At 44.7% G+C, this 23,477-nt stretch overlaps 1 protein-coding gene across 4 annotated transcripts in view; it reads left to right on the forward strand.

The window, feature by feature from the left end:
* Positions 1 to 23,477, forward strand: part of LOC137411840 (protein 4.1) — a 144,107-nt gene that overhangs the window by 26,014 nt on the left and 94,616 nt on the right. For all 4 annotated transcript variants that reach the window (XR_013624980.1, XR_010981408.2, XM_068097124.2 and 1 more), the window contains exons 3-4: positions 7,409 to 7,594; positions 13,819 to 13,923. Coding sequence is in view for 2 of the 4 variants with exons in the window: in XM_068097124.2 (XP_067953225.2) it covers positions 7,409 to 7,594; positions 13,819 to 13,923 (291 nt within the window). In the remaining 2 variants the exon portion in view is untranslated. The remainder of the gene's footprint in view (positions 1 to 7,408; positions 7,595 to 13,818; positions 13,924 to 23,477) is intronic.

Below are 23,477 nucleotides of genomic sequence, written 5' to 3' on the forward strand. Positions count from 1 at the left end.
CGAAAAATTGTTTTCGAGAATTTTTATTTTTTTAAATCGGCCCTTAAGTAACTTATGAGGGGTCAAATAAGGGTTTTTCATGATTCTGAGTTGATTGTTAACATTTATATTTCACCACAGACACTCCTTTGTGGAAAAATAATTTCTAAATATATCTCATTTTCTACTTTGCAGGACATGGAGTCTAGCAATATGGATGAAGACGTTACTCCACCTGTGCTCAATTGCTTCATCTGTGCACGCTCGGATACACCAGCTGAAAGGCTCATACAGGCAACTCCAAAGGGATACTCAACTTTATTGAAACAAGCAGAAACTGTCGAAAATGTTACTGTTGTGGAACGTATGAAGGAGGCTCAAAAGGAAGGAAAACAGGTACCACCAGAAGTGTAAAAATGATCTGTACAACAACTTTGTTGCAACCACCAAGAAGTCAGCTCAAGCATCAAAGGCAGAGAAAGAGTCATCAAAGTTGAAGAGAAGACGCACTACTTGTGAGTTCAGTTCATCAACTGGCTGCAGTTCTAGAAGATCACAGTCAGTTGACCTCCTGTATAAGGATGTATGCATTCTTTGCAACCAACCAGCCCAGCTCTACAAAAATAATCCAGCACAAGCTAGAAAGAAATACAGAGTGCCAGATAATTTGACTGCAGATACACTGAAGGCAAGCTTGCTGAAGACAGCACGGAGTCGCGGGGATGACTGGGGCACTGAAGTCACTGGACGCCTGGAAGGGATCAACGACTTGGTAGCAGAAGAAACACTGTACCATTTGCGATGCAAACTTATGTTTGCGAGAGGTGACAGTTTGTCCAAGACTGATGAGGAAGGAAAAAGGAAGAGAGGACAGAGGAGTATTGATGAGGAGCGAGAGGCAGATTTTATTGAATTCTGCGAATGGTTAGACTCAGAATTAGAGCATGGGGTAATGAACATGGACCAAGTCCATGAAAAGCTGCAGGAGTTTGATCAGTCACCAGAGAAGAGCCTTTCTTATTCAAAGCATTGGCTAAAGATAAAACTTCTAGAGAAATACGAAGACACCTTGTATTTCACAACACAGGAAAGAAGGGCAGATGTACTCTGTCTCAAAGATGGCACCGACAATATTCTGCGAGGGCATCATGCTAATCTTGACCATGGAGATGAGAAGACTCAGATCATAAAGACGGCACTCAAGTTCATATCCAATGATATTGCCTTGATTGATTTAGGTCCAAAGTCATACCCCACCACACACAGTATGACTGACATCGATAGTCAGCTGACACTTGTTCCTGCAAGCCTTCAGATGTTCTTGAGACCGATTGTCAAGACAGACGAAAGAGTTGCCGTTTGGGGGCAGAATTTTATTAAGGCCTGTCGACCTCGGTCTGGAGTATTGCCACACCAAATGGGGCTTGCCATACAACTTGATCATAGATTTGGGTCAAAATGGATGCTCAACAAGTTCCACCGGCTGGGATACACTGAGTCTTACACGGAGACACAAAACTACAAATACTGCTTCCTTAATAGTAGGAGTGGAGATGATGTTCCAGATACTTCTGGCACTCTTGACACCATTGTGGTGGAAACCGATGAACAGATAAATGATGAGGTTGCGGTTGATGCTGCGCTTGAGGTACAATCAGTGATGACAGCCAAAGTGCCAGCCAGTGAAAGTGAATTGTCAAGTAATGATCAGGTGGTCTTTATGGAGGTTGGGGAAACAAACAATGCAGTCACTCAGTTTGTTGGAGACAATATAGATTTAAACATTGTCTCTATTCACGGAAACACTCCCTTTCACTCAATGGGTTGGATCGAAGTCACCTCTCCGGCACCACCTTTGCCAGATCCACAGACAACAGCAGCTTTCCCCCGGGTGAAGTTGAAGGCACTCGACAAAGCTAAGATCCTGAGAGGAACTGAAGTAAAGATTATTCCATTTACGAACAGGAAACAGATAGGAACGAACGCGATCATGTTTCTCCCCCTCGCTGAGCTTTCCTCCTCCCTGGCTCATGATCAGCCACTCCTCATTCCAGGTGACACACTCTGGGCAGTTCTCTCTCTCGTTCATTCGTTGACTCTCGTGAACTCTCGTTCATTATTTTTCCACAAAGGAGTATCTGTGGTGAAATATAAATGTTAACAATCAACTCAGAATCATGAAAAACCCTTATTTGACCCCTCATAAGTTACTTAAGGGCCGATTAAAAAAAATAAAAATTCTCGAAAATAATTTTTCGGTGCCCGAATTCAACAGCTTTTTTTCTGGGTTTCCCACAGGAGTTGAACTTCAACATTTTAACACATGTTATTACACACCGTTACAAACATATTGGTGAAGAAATTTTTTGGTAACAATTTAGTTAACAGATTTGTGAAATATCTCATAAAATGCCCTTACTATGATTCTTCTAATTGTGGTCGTTTTGGGTAAAATCAAACATTTCTTGTTCATTACTTTTATTTGCGGCAAAAACATTCTTTAAAAAGTCTCTGGTAAAACACTTCAACTGAGCATTCTCCTCAATAATTTGTCCATCACTTGAACGTAAGCTTAGCAACAATCGATTAGCTTTTACAAAGCTAAAAAAGTCTTTGCAACAAGTTTCTGAAGTGGATAGACCTTTTACTCGGAATCGTGTTAGCACTCTGAGAGCATCATCTTTAGTTAAAATATTCAGTAGGACTTGTTTTGTTTCTTGTGAAGCCACTGGCATCGTACATCCTCATCAATGTTAATCGTGTTTTCTTACAAGTTAAGAATTTGTTTCTTTAAAATGCATATCCTGGCTTGCTTTGCATTCGTGAAATTATTCCTATATTGCTGGCCGAAGACTCGGTTTTGTGCTTTTACGTAATCCCACCATTGGCAAAGATTGGTGAAATTCCGTGATTCTAGAATCATTGGCCAAATTTTTTTTAAAGGATAGTTTAAAAAAGGAATCATTTAAAATATAAATATTAAAGGAACAATGGGAGGTAGCCTCTGAGGGTGAGGGAAAGAAAGACACATTTTAATTTTAAAATGGTCAGAAAACCCAGAAGAAGTAATATCAGTAAAACTTACAAGGTTTAAAAAGGAGAGGCTGATATAAAATGTCTCAAGCCTTGCAAGCGACATGTTTAACAGGCAATAACACCAAGTAAATTGTTCTGCTCCCATGCTGTGCTCGCCAAACATCACCAAGATAATTTCGAGATAGAAGTGCAGACAGAGGCCTGGCACTAGATGGATGGGGTTCAGGGCTGTTCCGATCTTTGGCTGGGTCTAACGTACAATTAAAATCACCACCTAAGCACAAAAGGATATCGGGGCAAGATGATTAAGGAAGGTAAAGGATTCAGTGAAGAAAGCCGTCCTGGCTGTGCTGTCACTTGGGGGCAATGGGGCATAAACATTGACAATTAACATCCGCTGATAGTTCTGTAAAAATTCAATTGAAGCTAAATATCCAGGTACAATTTCTTTAAAAACAAGAGAGGAGATGGGAAGATGTGCAGAGATATAGAAAGCAATACAGGCACTCACAGAGGCAGCTGAAGGCAACATTAAAAAAACAAGTGCCTTTCAGCTTCAGCCTCCAAATTGCCATCAACTCGCAGCCACATTAATTTATTTTAAAGGAAGAATATCTACCTCTTCGTTATTAATTAGTGGCATAGTTTGAACTTTACGTAAGGGATTACACCCACCGTTTATGTTCAAACTTATTGGTCCATCCCATGCACAGCAGGAGACAGGGTTTTGTCATCGCTTCTGCGTGTGCGCGTGTGCGTCTGTCCGGGCCGTAACTTTTTTTTACCATTTCAGCTATAGTCATCAAATTTTCACCAAAGCTTTATTATGATAATACAGAGAAGGCAAATTTAGTAATTTTGTCGAAAGGTCAAAGGTTAGAATCACATAAAATCATCAACTTTCATCCAATTGACCTGACATTTAAATTTACCATTTGAGTTTTGTCATCAAATTTTCAACATAGCTTTATTATGAGAATCTGGAGAAGGGAAATGAATAATTTGGTCAAAAGGGCAAAGGGCACTATCACAAAATCAATTTTCATCAGATTGACGTGAAATTAAAAAAATTTGCAGATTGCATCACTGAATTGGTTCACCAATCAAAAGCTAGAAGCTGATTTTTTTTTTTTTTTTTTGGTCTACATCTCAAAGGTCTCGGCTCCATAAAATGATCAATTTTCACTTTGTATTAAAAAACAAACAAACTGTTTTCCTTATTTTGAGCTTACAGGAGACAAAGAAGATGTTTGAATACAAATGGACGCAGACTGGCCTTGCATTTTCAGATGCTTTCTAGTTATAATTATAATGGAAAGAGTGGCCTAAAAATGTTTATGTATACAAATGGTTCCTTACTTTAAGAATGCATATTTTCAATCTCTTGCAAAAAGCGCTAGAAATGGCAACATCTTCCGGGTTCTTAACAACGATTTTCGCTTTTTGGACAAAAGCACACAAGTTGGGGTAAAAGTCATGTAGGTTTACTCATTTCTTATGAGTAGTTTTTGTAAGAAATCTAATATATCAGAAGTAGAAATTGTAGTATCAAGACTACTAACTGAGGCGAGCTCATCATCAAGTGCACTCGACGTCAGAGAGGAGCAACCGTCTGACTCGTAGTCCTCATTTTCTTGAGGGCCTTCGCCCATTTGCTCAATATTGATGGTTGTTTCAGGAGGGAGAACCAAAGATGCATGAGGGACACACTCAGCGGTTACATCCTTAAGTGTGTCATCAGTTGCAATGATCGCAATGTTGTTATCTTTAGCAGAAGTACTGCAAGGTTGAGGTAACTCCGAGTTTGGGGGCAGTAAACCTAGTCTGGGTTGCACTGGTAGTGGGAGTTGGAGGTTGCAAATCAGGGAGGGGAGTGGGAAGGAGAGAAGGAGAGGGGGTGAATGAGAAGAAGAAGAAGGAAGAGCAAGGGAAGGCAGACGAAGAGTAAGGGGAGTAGGATGAAGAGCAAGGGGAGTAGGATGAAGAGCAAGGGGAGGAGGGGGAAGAGCAAGGGGAGGAAGAGGAAGAGGAGGAGCGAGGGGAGTAGGAGTAGAAAGGGGAGGAGGAGGAGCAAGAGCTGGGGTAGGAGGGGGGCAGAGAAGGGGAACAGTAAAGAGAGGGAGCATCATTAACATTTCTACATAGCATTTTAGAGGTGCCAGGTGACTCGGAGGAGGAACCATCTGGTGAAACGGAAGCACATGGGGCCCGTGCTGTGAGGCGGATCACCGCGACCATCTGTGCAAAGGTACGAAGGCCTGATGAAGCAACAATATTTTTCGATGCTGGTTCAGCGGTGCTTTGAGAAGGCGAAAGAGGTCTTTTGGTGCTTTGATTTACAACAGTAGAAGCAGGTGCTTCATTGAAAGCTTCTTGTTCTGTATTGGTAGCTTTAAATAAGACAGGGAGGTTGTTGGGATGAGGAACCTTTGTTAACAGTTTGAGTCGGAATATCTTTTGGGCACTATTGTTTTACAAGGCTAAATTCACCACAACCACAACACGCAAGGGTTTCTGTATTGGCATACCCCATAAAAGTATGTCCCTCTATTTTGAAGGGAAGTATTGCCTGAAGCGCTGAAACACCCGGAGGCAAGATCATGTATATACCACCTTTAGAGGCCATTTTCCCCCGCAAAGCGGGGGTTGGCCTTTTTCAGGCACCGTGGTTGTTGTTTGTTGTTGTTGGTCCCCTTTTTGAAGCAATGTTTTACGGCCGGATGCCCTTCCTGCCGCCAACCCTGTTTGTCACCTTTTACGACAAACAGGGAATTACCAGTGAACTGGTACTCAATTAGCCGACCTCGGAAGGATGACAGGCTGAGTCAACCCCCTGGCGTTAATTCAGCGATCGACCGGGATTCGAACCCAGGATCCTAGGATAGGCAAGATCATGTATATAATTCGATGAAATGAATTGATGTGCTTTAACGTGTCATTTTGATGACAAAACGGTATCATTGTTATTGGAGATACAACCAGATGGCAACGATTAACTTCTCCATGTCGATCTCCGACAGGGGAACAGACACTAACCCATGCCTCCGGGTTAGGGCTTCAAATGAAGCATACTGCAAATTTTGACCGGCCATGGCTATTCAATGGCCGGATATATAAAAATAAAGCAGCTAACGCCGTTCAAAGTTCAAGGGGTAGTGAGAAAACGATAACAATTTAAATGAAAATAAAAAGTATAAAGAGTAAAGAAGAAAAATAAATGAATAAATAAACACTATAAACTAATTATACACAACAGTATACCGATAGGGCCCCCACCCAAAGCAGAAGGAACGTACCGAATACCGTTGTAAGTGCCCTTCTCTCCCTCTCTCACTCAATAGATAGGACAAGACGATAGAAGAAAGAAGGACACCAACACTTGGATGACAGGAAGAAAGAAAAGAGCAGAAAAAAGGGAAAGCAACAAAAACACAACATGTACCGCCAGAGACCCTGAGCCACAGGGCCCTACAATTGCACGCGTGTGCCAAAACGAGCGACAGCCGTGGAAAGTGGGAGTAGAGAGAGGGAGAGGGAGGTGAGGTGGATTAGTAGAGGGGGGAGAAGGAAGGAAGTTAGGGAATGGGAGAGAAGAGGAGGAAGTGGAAAACGAGGAAGGAAATTGACTAGAAAAAAAGTAAAAGAGAGTGATGAAGGATGAGCCTGAATGGGCACAGTGACTCACAGAAATAACTTTTTGTCCTCGTTGCACCGCGGAGCGAAAGGGGGACTGTGGTTTTCCCCTCCGTCCGTGCGTCCGTGCGTGCGTGCGTGCATGCGTGCATACGTGCGTGCATAAGTGAAGGACCGAATTCTAATTTGGTGTGTGGGTGCAACCCAAGTCAAAATCCAAGATGGCCGCCGCCATGTATGTCTGAACCTTGTGAGCGGAATATCTTGAAAAATAAGCGAAGTACCAACTTCTAATCTGGTGTGTGGGTGTATCTACGCATAAGGAAGAACGCTATTGAAAATTGGGTCGCCACGTCAAAATCCACGATGGCCGCCACCATATACGTATATATCTGAACCTTGTGAGCGAAATAACTTGAAAAATAAACGAACTACTAACTTCTAATCTGGTGTGTGGGTGTATCTACGCATAAGGGAGAACGCTATTGAAAATTGGGTCGCCACGTAAAAATCCAAGATGGCCGCCTTGCGTCTTCCACTTTGTCAACTCGCATCACTTCACCGACGGGGGACCTAGGCGTAACGCTTATTTTCTTTCTTTCTGCTTGTCGGAAAGAAAAGGTTTTGCTAGAAATGGTTCCTCTATTTACACCAACACTTTCTTGTTTCAAAGTAAATTCACATAGTGATTGAATCTAAAACTTCACCTTAAAAAAAAAACATTTTATTTTCTGCCTTCCCTATTAACATCACCATGTAGGGCTTTGAACCCTGGCCAGCTGATGGTGTAGCAGGAGCCCCTCAGCACTTGGATCGGATGAATGCTGCTAAGGGAGGTTCACCAAGCAAGATGTCACGCTCATCCCCACGGAAGAACAAGAAATCGAAGCTCGTTCAATGCTCAGTGACTATCCTGGATGATTCTGTACATCAATACGAGATAGAGGTTTGCTTTCTAACGATACATGTTTGTTTTTTGTTCAGAATTTACTTTTGACAAAGCAACTCGGTAGAATGATCGATGCAGACGGCACAACGCCAGATATCTATAGGTAAAGCAAACAGGCATTTAGGTTGTATTCGAAAGGGGATAGATTAAAAATTGAAAGAGGTGGTTTTAACACTGCATAGGAATTTAGTGAGGCATCATCGAGAGTATTGTGTACAGTTATTGTCCGCATATCTGGCGAAGGACATAGCTGCCATAGAGAGTGTATAGCGCCATAGCGGGGTCTTTCAGTTGGAGAGTGGTTGATGCTTGGAATGGTTTCCCTGCAGAGGTAGTGGCAGTGGTGTGGTGAATTGGTTTAAATGGGAATTATTATAGGTACATCCAGGTATGTGTTGGAGATAGAGGGGTTTCGGGATATTGGTGGGACCTGTAGGTAGCTTGTGTGTGGATGGGTAATAGATACTGGGGTTGGTGTAGCCCAGGCATGATGGGTAAAATGGCCTCCTCCTGTGCCACATTTCCTTGTGTTTAACTCTGGGATTCGTTTTTGTTCTCATGTTGGCAGCATCTGGCTACTGCTTTCATCATTTCTGGCAGTGTGGCTTGGCCACTGATGCATTGCCCTCTTATACATTGAGGCAGGTATCTTGGATTTGGTTAATGTATCGGCACACATGGACTACCGTTTTCCAAAGGTACCATCTAGCCTTTTAAGGTATACATGCGAATACTCGCAAATGGGGCAGCCAGCTTAACATTCCCTCTGAAGGACAGCATACTTTTTGCTGCAACACCCAATCCCTGAAGCGTCAGACTGATGGTTTTTAGTTTGGTCAGGAATTGGATCCAGCCAAGACCCCTCAAAGGTAAGTGCGCTACCTCCGAGCAATCCTGTCAGCCTAAGGCTTCGTCAGATCGTGATGCTGGTTATATGGTTAAAAGGCTTTAAATAAATTGTGAGGTCTCCATGTCAATTACGTGGTTCATAATATTGGCAGTAGGATTTCTTGATATATTAATTTACCTATTTACTTACTTATTGACTGACTGACTCTTGTAAATGCTGTCATTATGATATATCAGTAATCTGTTTTTGACCAAATCTTCAATCACACCTCTTCTTGTGTAAATGCAAAGCCCTGGAATCTTAGTTGCTTTCTGGAGAAGCTTTTGTAAAGGTTCCTAGAGAAGATCTTTAATTGTTAATTGTAAAGGGAACATAAAATCTTATTCAGGGGTGAGGGGAGGGGGGGGGGGGATTGTGGTAGCGCAGCAGAGAAAATAATTATTGCACCAGCACCTAAAGTCCATTTCTAAACCAAACTATATACTCTCATCCTGGTGTTCTGCAGGCATGGTGACTCATCAGTGTGTGTGCTGTCCTTCGGATAGACGTTAGACTGAGCTGGTCAGAGTTTAATCATAAACTGGTGCCCGAAAGTTTTGATGTTATTCATCATGTTACATTACCTTGACATCCAACAAAACCCATTTCTTGGGTGGCGCATTTCCGGCATTTGGAAGTGGCAGACTCTTAAAAAGACCCTTAACACCCTTTCTCGGAAATATTTGCGCCTGAGGTCGATTATTATTATTTTGACATCTACATTGGATACTGAATACAAAACACATGCATAAGAATTGAAAATTACCGGCATTCGCATATAAGAAGGACCCTTATTCGGGTCCACGAAGGGTTTTGATAAGAAATTTGCGGCCAATTTTTTTTTTGCTGCAAACTGCTTTATTCGAATGGTGTGAAACAAAAATGCAACGTAAGAAAATTTCTGACCCGGCACTTTCGGATAAGAAGAATATATGTATGTATATTTATATGTTTAATGCATGGTCTTTGGATGGTACACAGGTAACACACTTACCTTAAAGTAGTCTAGTTTGGGATGTGGTTCCCCACCCAAGGGGAGTTTCTCAAATGCATGCTGTCCATGCCAGAAACATAACGGCCACCACAGCAGTTTTTCAGGAATATTATTGTGAAAAGCTCGTCGCTCATGTTAGCTTCTTCTTATCGTGTCCACAGCTCATGTTAGCGATACATAGTAATAATAATAATAATAACAATAATAAAGGAGTCTTATATAGCCCCATCAAGCAGAGTTAACGACCCTCGTGGCGCTTTACATTATCATGCGAACGCACACACACCGCACACACATCCACAAACATACACACACACAGACACACCTTCACTCTTGCCCTAATCCTCTCCCTCCCCATTCAAAACCCACAGATGTGTACTCTCCCCTCCTCCTCCCCCGCACACGTACACAGACATACTATCGATCTCTGTCCCACCTCAAACCAAAGGGAAAACAGGACTTAGACTTTGAAAGACTTGTGAAACAGATAGGTTTTGAGGGAGGTTTTAAAGGCAGGAAGAGAGTCAACATGTCGAACAGAGGAAGGCAAGTCATTCCAGAGCAGAGGTGCAGCAAAGGAAAAGGGTTTCTCGCCAAATGACTTGGTGCTGGTGCGCGGCGGCTCTAAGGTCATAGTCGTCGCTTGAACGAAGCTGTCGCCGAGGTACATAGAGAGTGAGCAAATCGGAGAGATAGTGAGGTCCCGCTCCACACAATGATTTATAACATAGTGTGCAAATTTTGTATTGCACACGAGCAGAGACAGGCAGCCAGTGTAAAGATTCAAGGAGCGGAGTAACATTGTCAGACTTCTTCGCCTTACAGACAAGACGAGCAGCAGAGTTTTGAACCTTTTGTAACTTATCCAAGAGAAACTGAGGGCAGCCAGCATACAAATAATTACAATAGTCTAGCCTTGAGAGGACAAGGGCACAGACCAGAGTTAGAGCAGCCTGAGGAGTAAGAAAGTGGCGAATGGATGCGATCTTTCACAGCTGAAAGTATGCTGATTTGCAAGTTTGAAGTACTTGCTTGGAAAATGTCATGATAGAGTCGAAAACCATACCAAGGTTCTTGGCCGACGAAACAAAGTTTACATCGGTTTCACCAACATGAATAGTGGTAGGAAGTAAACATTGTAGAGGACATCTGTGCGATCTTACAATCATAGACTCTGTTTTAACATCATTCAGCTGAAGTTTGTTTTGGGTCATCCACACCTTCACGTCGGCAAAACGGCCTTCTAACACTTCAACAGTGGGCACGATTTGTTGAATCGTGCTTCCTTTGTACAGCTGATTGTCGCCCGCAAAGGCGTGGTGATCAACTGAATGTCTGGCAACAAGATCAAATAGAGGCTGAGTGTACAAAAGAAAGAGGATAGGTCCCAGGACTGAGCCCTGGGGAACGCCAAAGGAAAGCGGAGTAGGGGCAGATTTCTGGCCATTGACAACAACTGTTTGCACTCTATCAGTAAGATAGGACATCAGCCAAGAAAGGGGAGTACCAGTTATACCAAATGTGAGTTCAAGACGACGAATTAAGACACTATGGTCAATCGTGTCAAAAGCGGCAGACAAGTCTAAAAGAGCAAGAACGGAAACCTTACCACAGTCAAGAGAGGTCAGAAGATCATTGCTTATTCTTAGGAGAGCGGTCTCGGTGCTATGGCCTGGTCTATATGCTGACTGGCGAGAATTGAAAAGATTATTTGAAACTAGATGGTCATTCATCTGTGATAGCACAATTCTTTCTGTGATCTTTGACAGGAAAGACAGGTTGGAGATAGGATGGTAATTTTTCATGTCGTTAAGGTCAAGGGTGGGCTTTTTAAGAAGTGGTTTAACAAGAGTTTGCTTAAAGAGAGGTGGAAATGAACCAGTAGTCAGAGAATCATTGATAACTGCAGTAATAAATGGGAGGAGGGTGTCCAAACACTCGATAAACAAATCGGTGGGAAGGGGGTCGAGATCACATGTTTATGTGTTTGACTTGAGGATTGTACATTTGACAATTTCCTCAGTAACAGGAGTAAATGAACTAAGAGGTCGTCCGTGAAAGCAGTGTTCAGCGTCATCGAAGGAAAGGAGTGACTGCTTGTCAAGATTGTTTCTTATTGACTGAAGTTTATTGTGAAAGAAATGCAGGAAGTGTTGGGGTAGTTCGTTTTGAGGAAATACAGTGGGAAGAACGGATTTACTTTTGGTGGCAAGCAGGCGGTTGGTAATGCTGAACAGTTGCTTGCAGGAGGAGCTCCTAGTAATCCGATCAGAAATATATGACGTTTTTGCTTTCAGAATGATTTTTATGACGAGTCTTTTAGCTATGTTATACAACTGTTTATGGACTGTGAGGCCAGTCTTCAGCCACTGTCTCTCGGCACGTCGTCGTTCCTTTTTGGCAGCCCTGACTTCGTCGCTGACCGGGCGACGCGTCACAGCTGAACCACGGAGTACTTCTGCGTCTGGGAACGGCGCGCCGTGTCGCTGGAGCATGCCAGTCCAACACTGTGTGGAGGCAAGAGTCGAGGTCTTCTGCAGTGACGTCGGAACGGCCAGGGAGACGGGTGTGAAGGTCCTCTTTAAAGGCAGAACGGTCGATGGCACGAATGTTGCGGGCAGTGATGAAGGTGGGCTGAAGACGAGGAACAGCAATACTCAGGTGGCTGGTGACACAGAAGTGGTCCGAGGCGATAGCACAGGTCACTGACGTGGACTGCACCAACTGATCATCTCATCTGTGTACTAACCAATCCAGGATGTGTCCTTTAACATGTGTAGGTTGGGAGACAGACTGAGACAGACTAAAAGTAGAAAGGAGGTCAATGATCTTTGAAGTGAGAGGATGTTGTGGTTGGTCGTAGTGGACGTTGAAATCTCCAAGAATCAAGACGAAACCAGGAAGAGTATTGCAGTGGTCGAGCAGATTCGGAAGCTGGGTCACGAACATAGAGTCAGTAAGCTTGTTTTTCCGGTTAGGTGGAGGTCGGTAGAGGCAGAAGAAATTAAGAGTGTTTTCTGAGAGAGTGAAGGTGACATGGGCTATCTCGTAGGATGAATGGTCGAACGAAAAAGTCGTGGTGAAGGAAACAAAGGGAGAGAAGTTGTCTCTGTAAATAACAACCACGCCCCCACCTCTAGAGGAGCGAGGAAATGACTGCAGGGTGTATCCAAGTAATTTCGGTTCGCTTTTCAGGACCACTTACTGACTTTTTTCAGGACTCAGACTGAGCGTTGAATAAGGCGAGAGACAGGTCAGAACGGTGTTGTTTTGGTGCTGTGTTTGTTCTACAGGGATATATGAGGTTATTGAAGTTGATAGGGGACACGTTTTCGCAGGAATTATTAAAATGCGGGCCGGGCCGTCGTTGGTCGTGAAGAGAAATCACAATCGGTATTTTTCTCTGCTTTCTCCTCCCGCCTCGCTTTGTGCGTTTTCTCCGGAGACCAACGCCGATTTCAAGTTCTCTAAGGCCTGAGACGAGTCCAGGAGTCAATCGAGTGGTTTTGTTTAAAGACAAACGTTTTTGCCGAGTGTAGCGAATAGGCCTCGGGACAGAGGAGTTAGAGCGGATAGTCGAGCGGTACATGCAGCGGTGCGTGCAGAGGTGGGACGAGGGGTGGGGTGAGCGGTGGGGCGAGCTGTGGGGCGAGCGGTGGGGCGAGCGGTGGGACTAGCGGTGGGGCGAGCGGTGGGACGAGCGGTAGGGTGAGCGGTGGGGCGAGCGGTGGGGCGAGCGGTGGGACGAGCGGTGGGACGAGCGGTGGGGCGAGCGTTGGGACGAGCGATGGGGCGAGACGGGGAAAAGAACTGTCTTGTTGAGAGGCGCACACCGGGGTTGCGTGAGGCGCAGCAAAAAGACATCACGGGTACTCACAGTTCGAAATTGTCAACTTGGTGGCGAGTAAAAACCAAAGCACTGCAAATCTCACGGGCAGACACACCGCCAGAAATCAGGAAACGAAACAGCGATCCATCAGTCATTCACACAAAGCACAACACGACAGCACACGCTAAATCCAACGGAATCGATCAAATACACAGGACGACCGACTCAGCTCAGCCTGCTAGGCGAGTGACCCGGAAGCGGAAGTTTGTGATGTTACGGCAAAAAAAAAATAAAGTTGGCAAAACTGGCAAAATTAAGTTTATGGCAAAATGGCAAAATAAAACATGGCAAAATTAAGTTTATGATGTTACGGATATAGGACGTTGTGATCGGTATTTCCTGATGTTTATTAACTTCCTTGCATGCCTTGTCCATGTGTACATCCATGACGATCGAATTTTCAACTTTTCTAATGCCTAATGCCTTTTTAATTTTTGTTGTGTTTACAGAAAAACGCAAGAGGGGAAGAACTTTTTAATTTGGTTTGTGATGGATTGCTTCTCTTAGAGAAGGATTACTTTGGCTTGATGTATCGAGACAGTTTGGAGCAGAAGGTAAAATGGACTTTTGAGTTTTATAATTATACCGAGACGTTGGCCACTTGTTTAAAAAGTATATCAAAAGAGATGCATCTTTTTAAATTGTTTGTATTTCATTTTATATATTATATTTTTTATATTTTTTCATTTTTATATTTTCATGTATATTTTGTATTTCATTTTATATTTTATATTTCAGTTTGTATTTCATCAAAAGAGATGCACCTTTTAAAATTGTTTGTATTTCATTTTTAAAAAGGAGATTTGCTTGCTGTGCTATCACGGCATATGGTACCAAGCGTGCTTGTTGAGGTTGTATCAAAATTGAATTTAAAGTAGGTACAGTATTGAGATTTTTATGCAAGGTCTTTTGGGTTACTAGTGGGCCCACTGGGCCATTGGACCCAATTTTCATTGGTCTTCACAGCCTTGTATTGTACCCGCCTGCTGTCCTGCTTGAGCATTAGCTTGCCTTTCACCAAGCCCAGATGTGTTTGGGCCAGGGTGGGGATTGATTATACATTCGTTATTATCACGGTATTGCGAATGATACAACTATTATTATGGTTGTTATTATCATTTGTATTAATTAATATATGCTTTGTTACAATATTATCCTTGTTTTTGTTGTAACTTTTGGAATTAGAATGCCATTTGCTGGAAGGACTCACCAAGCTGTTCAATACACCTTAACATGGCATGCGTTTAAAACATGGGAATTGTTCCGGATTCTTTGTAGAAGGTCATTTAGGAGCCAGCTAGGATTTCACCGACAATTCGATGGAAACATCATAATAATCCTGAGACGAGCTCTTTACAGAAGCTTCCAATTTAAATCTTTAATGCTACTGTCTTCGGCTGGATTTTAACCTGGCCTGCTCTAAGAGAAAGGAGCTGTGTTCATTCTTTCACAAGAAAATCGAAGATGAAAATCCAGACAATTGAATTAAACTTCTTCTTCCTCCCTTCCCTTTATAAGTGGTGAGGCCGAATGGTACGAGGGTTCTGCCATGCCTTGAACACTATACTCATCCACTTCCCTCTGTCCTCAGCCAACTCTATCCAATCTCCAACAACCCCCACCATATTGACGTCCCTCCTCACACAATTCTTCATCTCATTCACATGACGACGAAACATCTGATGCCCGACGTGGAGATCGGTTTCTGAGGTTTGGGACATGGAATGTAGGGACAATGACAGGGAGATCAGGAGAAGTGGTGGAAGTATTGGTCAGAAGAAGAGTGGACATGTGTTGTGTACAGGAGACGAGATGGAAGGGAAGTGGTGTGAGAATGGTGAAGGGTAGGCAGGGACAGAAATACAAGTTTGTGTGGCAAGGGTGCCCAGAAGGCGTGAATGGTGTTGGTGTCCTGTTTTCTGAGGAGTTTGTAGACAGTGTGGTGAGTGTGACTAGAGTGATTGATAGGTTGATGATGGTGAAAATGATGATTGGAAAGCTCTTGGTGGACGTCATCTCGGGATATGCTCCGCAGGTTGGTCGGAGCGATGAAGAGAAGGACAAGTTCGGGTGTGCAATAGAGAAGCTGATGGAAAACGTGAAAGATAAGGAAGTTGTTGTGGTAGGAGGAGACCTAAATGGACATGTGGGAAGGAGTATGGACGGTTTTGAGGGAGTTCATGGGGGTTACGGATATGGTGTGAGAAATGGAGAAGGTGAAAGGATTTTGGAGTTTGCTGATGGAGCTGATTTGTTGATTTGTAATACTCAGTTCCAGAAAGAGGATAATAAGCTTGTTACATACACGTCAGGTGGGTCGACGACAACCGTTGACTACTGTTACGTGCTCCTCCCCGAGGCCCGAGAGGAATCACGGCAGAAAAATGTGTTATTCTGTATGTCAAAGATCAATGGAGAAGCCACCCCAATTGTTACTCACAGACAAATATTGTATTAAGATCACACAAGAATAACAGTACAACAATAATAGTATTCAATAGTACAATCCATGTCCCAGGATGGTACCATTAGTTTTGGTAATATAGAACTCACTGTGCTCCAAGTGAGTGAAACACGAACATCCCCAATGTCTCTTATTCCCGGCTTCAAGCCCAAAGTTGATTCGCTCCAGCGATCGCCAGAACGAGGTCCAATCGAGACCAGAATCCCGTTCGGATGACGGTCACAGCCACACGGCCAAAGCTGCACCAAGGCACCCTCAAGGCGACTGGGAAATCCAAAGGCGCCCTCCAGGCGACTGGGAAATCACACCCTTGGGTATGGACGTTTCACGGCTCATAGTCAGCGAACCTCAGATTTACCTTCAAAATCCGCGTTGCACACACACACACCAGATAATCATCTGAATGCGGTGAGAACGGCTGAAGCGAAGCAAAGAAACCTTGCTCGACGCACAAAGCGCGCGAGTCAAAATGTCCGACGGCCCGTACTCGAGACGTAACGGCACGACAAGGATTCTCTTCGGAATCAATCGCAAAACCTGACACACAGGTGAATCTGTCACAGCGATAACAACTCTGGGTTTCCCAGGAAAGGGATTCCTGCGACAAAGTTCACTCGTGACTCTTGCTCGCCAATGTTCGCTCCAGACCGCAAAGCAACTATGCTTCTTGTCCGACTCCACTCGCTCCGCCTTCCTTTCCCTCTTCCTCTTCTTCGTCGTCGTCCGGTTCCCGATCCGGTTTCCGGTTTCTTTTAACACTAACTTTTTCAACTTTTGAAAACAGTTCATACACAATAAACCTTTTGAAAACAATAATAGTACATGGAATCAAAAATGTTTACAGTGGATGAAAACCACAACAACGGAAGTGACGAATCCATAACAGAGTGCCACGCTGTTTGACGAACATTGCCTTTTATGGTCAGGGTGGGAAACTCCAGTTTCCCTTGACATCATTAACCGAGGAGTTTAAAGTGGTGAGGGTGCGGGAGTTCATGATGTTGCGGGATTCAAGTTATGCAGTGGTAAAGAATGCTCTCCCAGAGAAGAAGGGAAGTCGGAAGTGGAATGCAAGAGCAGAGGTGGACGAGATGGAGGAGTGGTTGCAACAGGAAGAGGTCATGGGGATGGTACAGCATGGGAAGCATGGCTTGGGGTGGATGAAGCATGAGCGATGGGGAAAGGCATGTGTGAAAGAGAGGAGGAAGATGGTTGAGAGGGAGGTGAGAAGAAAGGAAGAGGAGTGGAGATATGTGAAAGCAGTCGGTCAGGCACAGCAAGGTGCTTGGACTAAGTGGGAAGGTGTGCGGGTGAGGATATTGAAGTGGCAAGAGATTTGGAGGATGGAGCCAATATTGTTGAATTTCCTGTTGCGGGCATCGTATGATGTGCTTCCGTCACCAGTAAACTTGAGATTGTGGGGGTTGTTGCAGGAGGAGAGATGTTATTTGTGTGGAGGTGTGGGAACGGTGCAGCATGCACTGAGTGCATGTTCAGTCGCATTGGCAGCTGGACAATACAGGTGGCGACATGATCAGGTGCTGGCGGTGGTGGTGCAGATGGTGCAACCAGAGGTGCTGAGGTCGAGAGAAAGAAGAGTGGAGAAGGAGACTGATGGGGAGAGGTGTGGTTTGTCAAAGAGGGCCAAATGGTAAGAGGTGGAAAGCAAGAGGGCTGTCAGATGCTTGTGATTGGCAGGTGGTGGCAGACCTAAAGCCACAATTGGTTTTCCCAGAGGAGATCTGTGTGATAAGATTGCGGCTTGACATTGTCATTTGGTCAGGTGCAACAAGACAGGTCATCTTAGGGGAATTGTCGGTACCTTGGGAAGAGAATATGGAAGAGGTGCACGAGAGGAAGAGAGGAAAGTACAGTGAGCTGGAGGCAGAGTGCCGGGAGAAGTGTTGGTGAGTTTCGTGTCAGCCATTTGAGGTGGGGTGCAAAGGGTATATTGGCAATTCCTTTTCTGCATTTCTTGCTCGGCTTGGAGTGTGTGGGATAGAAAGAAGGAGGATGTGTGACAAGGTGGCCCAGGTTGCCTTGAAAGGCTCATTTTGGATATGGAGGAAGTTTATGGAGGCACATCGAACCGTGTAGGTTGGTTGTGTGTGGTGATTCATTTCAGCCTGAAGGAGTAGTGACTTCTTTTTCCTTTTTTTTGTTACTATTATTATTTCTTATTTTGTGTATATGAGTGAGTGGGTGAGGGTGTGTGTTTTTTTGCATGAATTAATTTTTGCATGAGTGTGTGTTTTTGTATGTTGAGTGGTGTATGTTGTAAGGGTAGGTGGTTGGTTGGTTGGTGTTGTGCGTGTGTGTGTATGGGTGTGTATGTGTGTGTATGGGTGTGTATGTGTGTGTATGAATGATCTGGTGTGTTTTGTTGGTGAGTGGTGAAGGGTATAAAGGTGGGTGTTTGAGTGTTCCACCGTGTTTGTTTGGTGCTGTGGATTCTGGATGCGGAGGTGTTGTTGTTGTTGTAGTCTGCGTTTGCACTGGCTGGGGGTGGGGGTATGTATGCATCCAGGTGTAGTTGCTGCATGTGGATGTGTATGTGCCCCTGCTGGCCCACCTTAGCTGACCGTATCGAGGTTGAAGGGCCGAAACGGGATGATGCTGAGGACCTCGACTGAGGACCCGGTCAGTGCGGCACACTTGTGACCAGGTGTGTTTTGAACTTATATATATATATATATATATATATATATATATATATATATATATATATATATATATATATGTATATATATATATATATATATATATATATATATATATATATATATATATATATATATATATATATATATATATACATACATACATACAGCTTTTTGCCATTTCGACCTACGTCAAATCTGACTTTACGCCACTCTTCTAGAGTAAATTTCAGTTCAGCGAACGTCATTATGTGCGACTTTACGTCACTCCTTCATCATAATACCAACGCGTACCAATACGAACGCATACCAACGAGCCAGCTGCTGATACAGGAGAAGGCGAAGTCTTTGTTCCAGGATCTTCTGAAGAAGTACCCGGAGGATAAGGACACAACCTTCGTTGCAAGCTCGTGTTTGGTTTCCACGCTTTAAACGGCGCTTCAGCTTGCACAACATCAAGATTCGGGGCGAAGCCGCAGCTGTCGACACCGTAGCCGCCGAGGAATTTCCTGCCACATTGAAGAAGATCATTGAGTACGAGGGATTCTTGCCCGAGCAGATCTTCAACGTCGACGAAACGGGCCTTTTTTTGAAGAGGATGCCCGACAGATCCTTTATCTCGAAGGAGGAGAAGACCATGCCAGGCTACAAAGTCGCGAAGGAGCGGCTAACACTAATGCTTGGGGGTAATTGCACCGGCGACTTCAAGCTGAAGCCGCTCTTGGTGTATCATGCGGCGAACCCCCGGGCACTTAAGAACATCCCGAAGGCGTCTCTTCCCGTCATTTGGATGAATAATATGAAGGCATGGGTAACCGTCATAATTTTTGAAGAATGGTTCATCAATCATTTCATCCCGGCTGTCAAGAGCTATTGTCGAGAGAAGAAAATTCAATTTAAATTGCTGCTGATTTTGGACAATGCACCTGGCCATCCCACTAACCTCGGTGATTTCGACCCCAATGCGAAGGTGGTGTACTTGCCACCCAACACCACATCGCTCATCCAGCCTATGGACCATGGTGTGATAGCGCTTTTTAAGCGCTACTATCTCCGCCGCACTCTTCGTCAGGCTGTCGATGCAACGTCGGAGGAGGAAGGCATCAACATCCGGCAGTTTTGGAAAAACTATAACATCTACCAGGCAGTGCTTGACATCAGTGCTGCATGGTTACGGTGTTTGTCTTCACTTTAAGGCATTACGCCCGGTTTACGTCAAAAACCGAGTTACGTCACGGCTTATGAAACCAATTATTATTATTATTATTATTTTTTGTATACAAGATCGAGGCTCGTGAAAGAGCTAACATTAATCACACAAAAAGACAAACCGACACACAAAACACAAAAAACCAGGGGAGCGGCAGACAAGATGGGGAGAGAGGGGGAAGGACACAAAAGAGAGGGGGAAGAGGGGGAAGGACACAAACACAACATTTGAGAGCAGGGACATCGGGAGGACTTGGGGGGAGGTGGGAGAGGATTAAAACATATGAACACTGCAAGGACTCTGGGGTGAATTACCGGGGGTAAAAAAGATCAAGGTTTTCGATGGGGGACGATAAGAGATGGTGGTGAACAGCTGTTTTAAAGACCTGGAGGGAGGAGTGGGATTGAAGGGAGTGGGGGAGTTTGTTCCAGAGGCGGGAGAAAAGGGGAATGAAAGAGTGAAGGTGAGCAGAGAGCCTAGATTAATGACGTAGGCCGTAGGCCAGGGTAATTAATGACGTAGGCCAGGGTATTGCTGTATATATATATATGACACCACCTACTTTGTATTTAATGAGGTATATTACAAGCTGACTTGACAAGGACTTCCGGTTCCTCGGGCGAGTGAGGCGTGCTTCGAGCTCTCCACGGCATCGAAGTTTGAGTGTTTTCCCATTCTTGTCTTTGTCAAATTTCCACTGGTTATTTTGCTGTGTACGTGTTATTGTGTGTTTTCTAGTTGGTGTTGGTTTGTGGTTCGTGCAAACTTGTGTGTAGTTAATCGTTTTCTGAGTCGTACCTCGTGCGCGGCCTGGTGACTTGGGGCTTCCCTCCCCCCGTCGGTGTTTTGTCGGTTTGGGTTATTTCCTTCGCTGTATTGCTTGTTTCTTTTATTTTGTTTTCTCCCCCTCACCTCACCTCCCTAGACAAATAATTCTATATTGATTCTTTCTCTCCTCCCGGACACGTGCTTGTTCGCTCTCCTCCGCGTCTCGGCTTGTGCCCCGCCCCCTGTATCTCGTTTTCTTCCGCCTCTGCACCTTCTTTCTCAAATCCACGTTCTCGCTTGGAGACTTTTCCCGGATTGTTTTTTCATCGTTCTGTTTGGAAATTGTTGGAATATGTTTAAACCGCAGCCGTGATGCTGACGCCCCCCCCCCCACCCCCCCAGAATTTACATGTTTTAAACGTTTCCCAGTGTGTACCCTGGTCAGAATAGGTACACCGTATCCCTGCGTGTCGTAAGAGACGACTAAGAGGGTTGGCGTCAGGAAGGGCATCCGGCCATAAAAACATTGCCTCAAAAAGAGAACCATGACCATCACAAGTACATATGGGCAGGGTGCAGCCCGAAGTGGAGATCGGTTTCTGAGGTTTGGGACATGGAATGTGGGGACAATGACAGGGAGATCAGGAGAAGTGGTGGAAGTATTGGTCAGAAGAAGAGTGGACATATGTTGTGTGCAAGAGACGAGATGGAAGGGAAGTGGTGTGAGAATGGTGAAGGGTAGGCAGGGACAGCAATACAAGTTTGTGTGGCAAGGGTGCCCGGAGGGCGTGAATGGTGTTGGTGTCCTGTTTTCTGAGGAGTTTGTAGACAGTGTGGTGAGTGTGACTAGAGTGAGTGATAGGTTGATGATGGTGAAAATGATGATTGGAAAGCTCTTGGTGAACGTCATCTCGGGATATGCTCCGCAGGTTGGTCGAAGCGATGAAGAGAAGGACAAGTTCTGGTGTGCGATAGAGAAGCTGATGGAAAACGTGAAAGATGAGGAAGTTGTTGTGGTGGGAGGAGACCTGAATGGACATGTGGGAAGGAGTATGGATGGTTTTGAGGGAGTTCATGGGGGTTACGGATATGGTGTGAGAAATGGAGAAGGTGAAAGGATTTTGGAGTTTGCTGATGGAGCTGATTTGTTGATTTGTAATACTCAGTTCCACAAAGAGGACAATAAGCTTGTTACATACACGTCAGGTGGGTCGACGACAACCGTTGACTACCTGATGGTGCGTCGGCGAGATAGGGGGCACCTCCGGGACACAAAGGTGATCCCGGGGGAGGAGGCTGTTTCACAGCACCACTTGGTTGTCTGCGACATAAGGGTGAAAGGTGCGAGGAGAGCTCGGCGGGTGAAGTACCAACCGAGAATGAAGGTGTGGAGGTTGAAAGAGGTGACAGTAAGGGAGGCATTAAAAGAGAGGCTGAGTAGGGTAGAGGATGATGTGGTTGAGCTTGAAAGTGGTTGGATGTCAATGAAAGCTAGTCTGTTGGGAGCCGTTGGTGAGGTATGTGGATGGACAAAAGGACCACCGAGGCACTCGGAAACATGGTGGTGGGATGTTGAGGTTGGAAAGAGGATTGACGAGAAGAGGAAGAAGTTCAAAGAGTGGCAGAAGGCGAAGGGTACGGGAGCAGAAATAGCAGAGCATGAAAGTTATAAGGCAGCCAGGAAGGCTGCAAAGAAAGAGGTAGCAAAGGCGCAGGAGGCATGTAGGAAAATGTTCGGAGAACGCTTGGATTCGGAAGAGGGTCAGAAAGCAGTATTCAGGATTGCAAAGCAGATAGCGAAAGAGAGGTGTTATGTGATGGGGGTGAGTTGCTTGAAGGATGAAGTGGGACAAATCGTTGTCGACCCAGATGGAATTAAAGGAAGATGGAAAAGATATATGGAAATGCTGTTGAATACAGAGAATGAATGGGATGGCAACATAGAGAGTAACCCAGTTTTAGGACCGGCAGAGAAGATAACTGAGAAGGAAGTTGAGGAAGCGATAAAAGCAATGAAGAGTGGAAAAGCGGGAGGGCCGACTGGAGTTGTGGGAGATATGTTGAAGGCAGCAGGAAGTTGGGGTGTGAAGAGAATGACAGAGATCTGTAATCTGGTGGTGAAAGAAGGCCGCATTCCAGTGGATTGGGAACTGAGTACCCTCGTCCCTCTATACAAGGGGAAAGGTGACCCTCTGGAGTGTGGCTCGTACCGAGCGATAAAGTTATTGGAGCATGGAATGAAGGTATTGGAAAGGGTGTTGGAGAGGAGGATAAGGAAGAAAGTGAAGATCGACGAAATGCAGTTTGGATTTATGCCAGGAAGAGGAACGACAGATGCGCTTTTCATTGTGAGGCAGTTGCAGGAGAAGTACATGGATAAGAGGAAGAAGTTGTTTTTTGGGTTTGTTGATCTGGAGAAAGCATTCGATAGGGTTCCACGCAAAGTATTGACATGGGCATTGAGGAAGTTAGGAGTGGAGGAATGGTTGATCAGAGTAGTGATGGCAATGTACAAAAGAGCACGCACAGCTGTAAGGACGAAGGACGGGAACAGTGGTGAGTTTGAGGTGAAGGTGGGAGTGCATCAGGGGTCGGTACTAAGTCCACTACTATTTGTAGCTGTGATGGAGGTGCTGGCTCAGACCGTAAAGGAGGGTTTACCGTGGGAGTTGTTGTATTCAGATGATCTGGTGTTGATTGCGGAAAGTATGGATGGACTGAAGGAAAAGATGAACAAGTGGAAGGAATGTATGGAGACAAAAGGTCTGAAGGTGAATATCGGAAAGACAAAGGTGATGGCAAGTGGAAAAGCATGTGGTGAGGTGGAAAGAACTGGGAAGTGGCCGTGTGCTGTGTGCAGGAAGGGTGTCGGAGTGAACTCCATTCAATGTACAATGTGTGCTGAGTGGGTTCATCAAAAATGTAGTGGTCTGAGAGGGTCATTAACCAGTGTGACAGCTACATTCAAATGTAAGGTGTGCACAGAGGGAGCTGCAGATGGAGGAA

The sequence above is a fragment of the Myxine glutinosa genome, chromosome 11 (genome assembly GCF_964187855.1).
Source record: "Myxine glutinosa chromosome 11, kmMyxGlut1.1, whole genome shotgun sequence".
NCBI lineage: Eukaryota > Metazoa > Chordata > Myxini > Myxiniformes > Myxinidae > Myxine > Myxine glutinosa.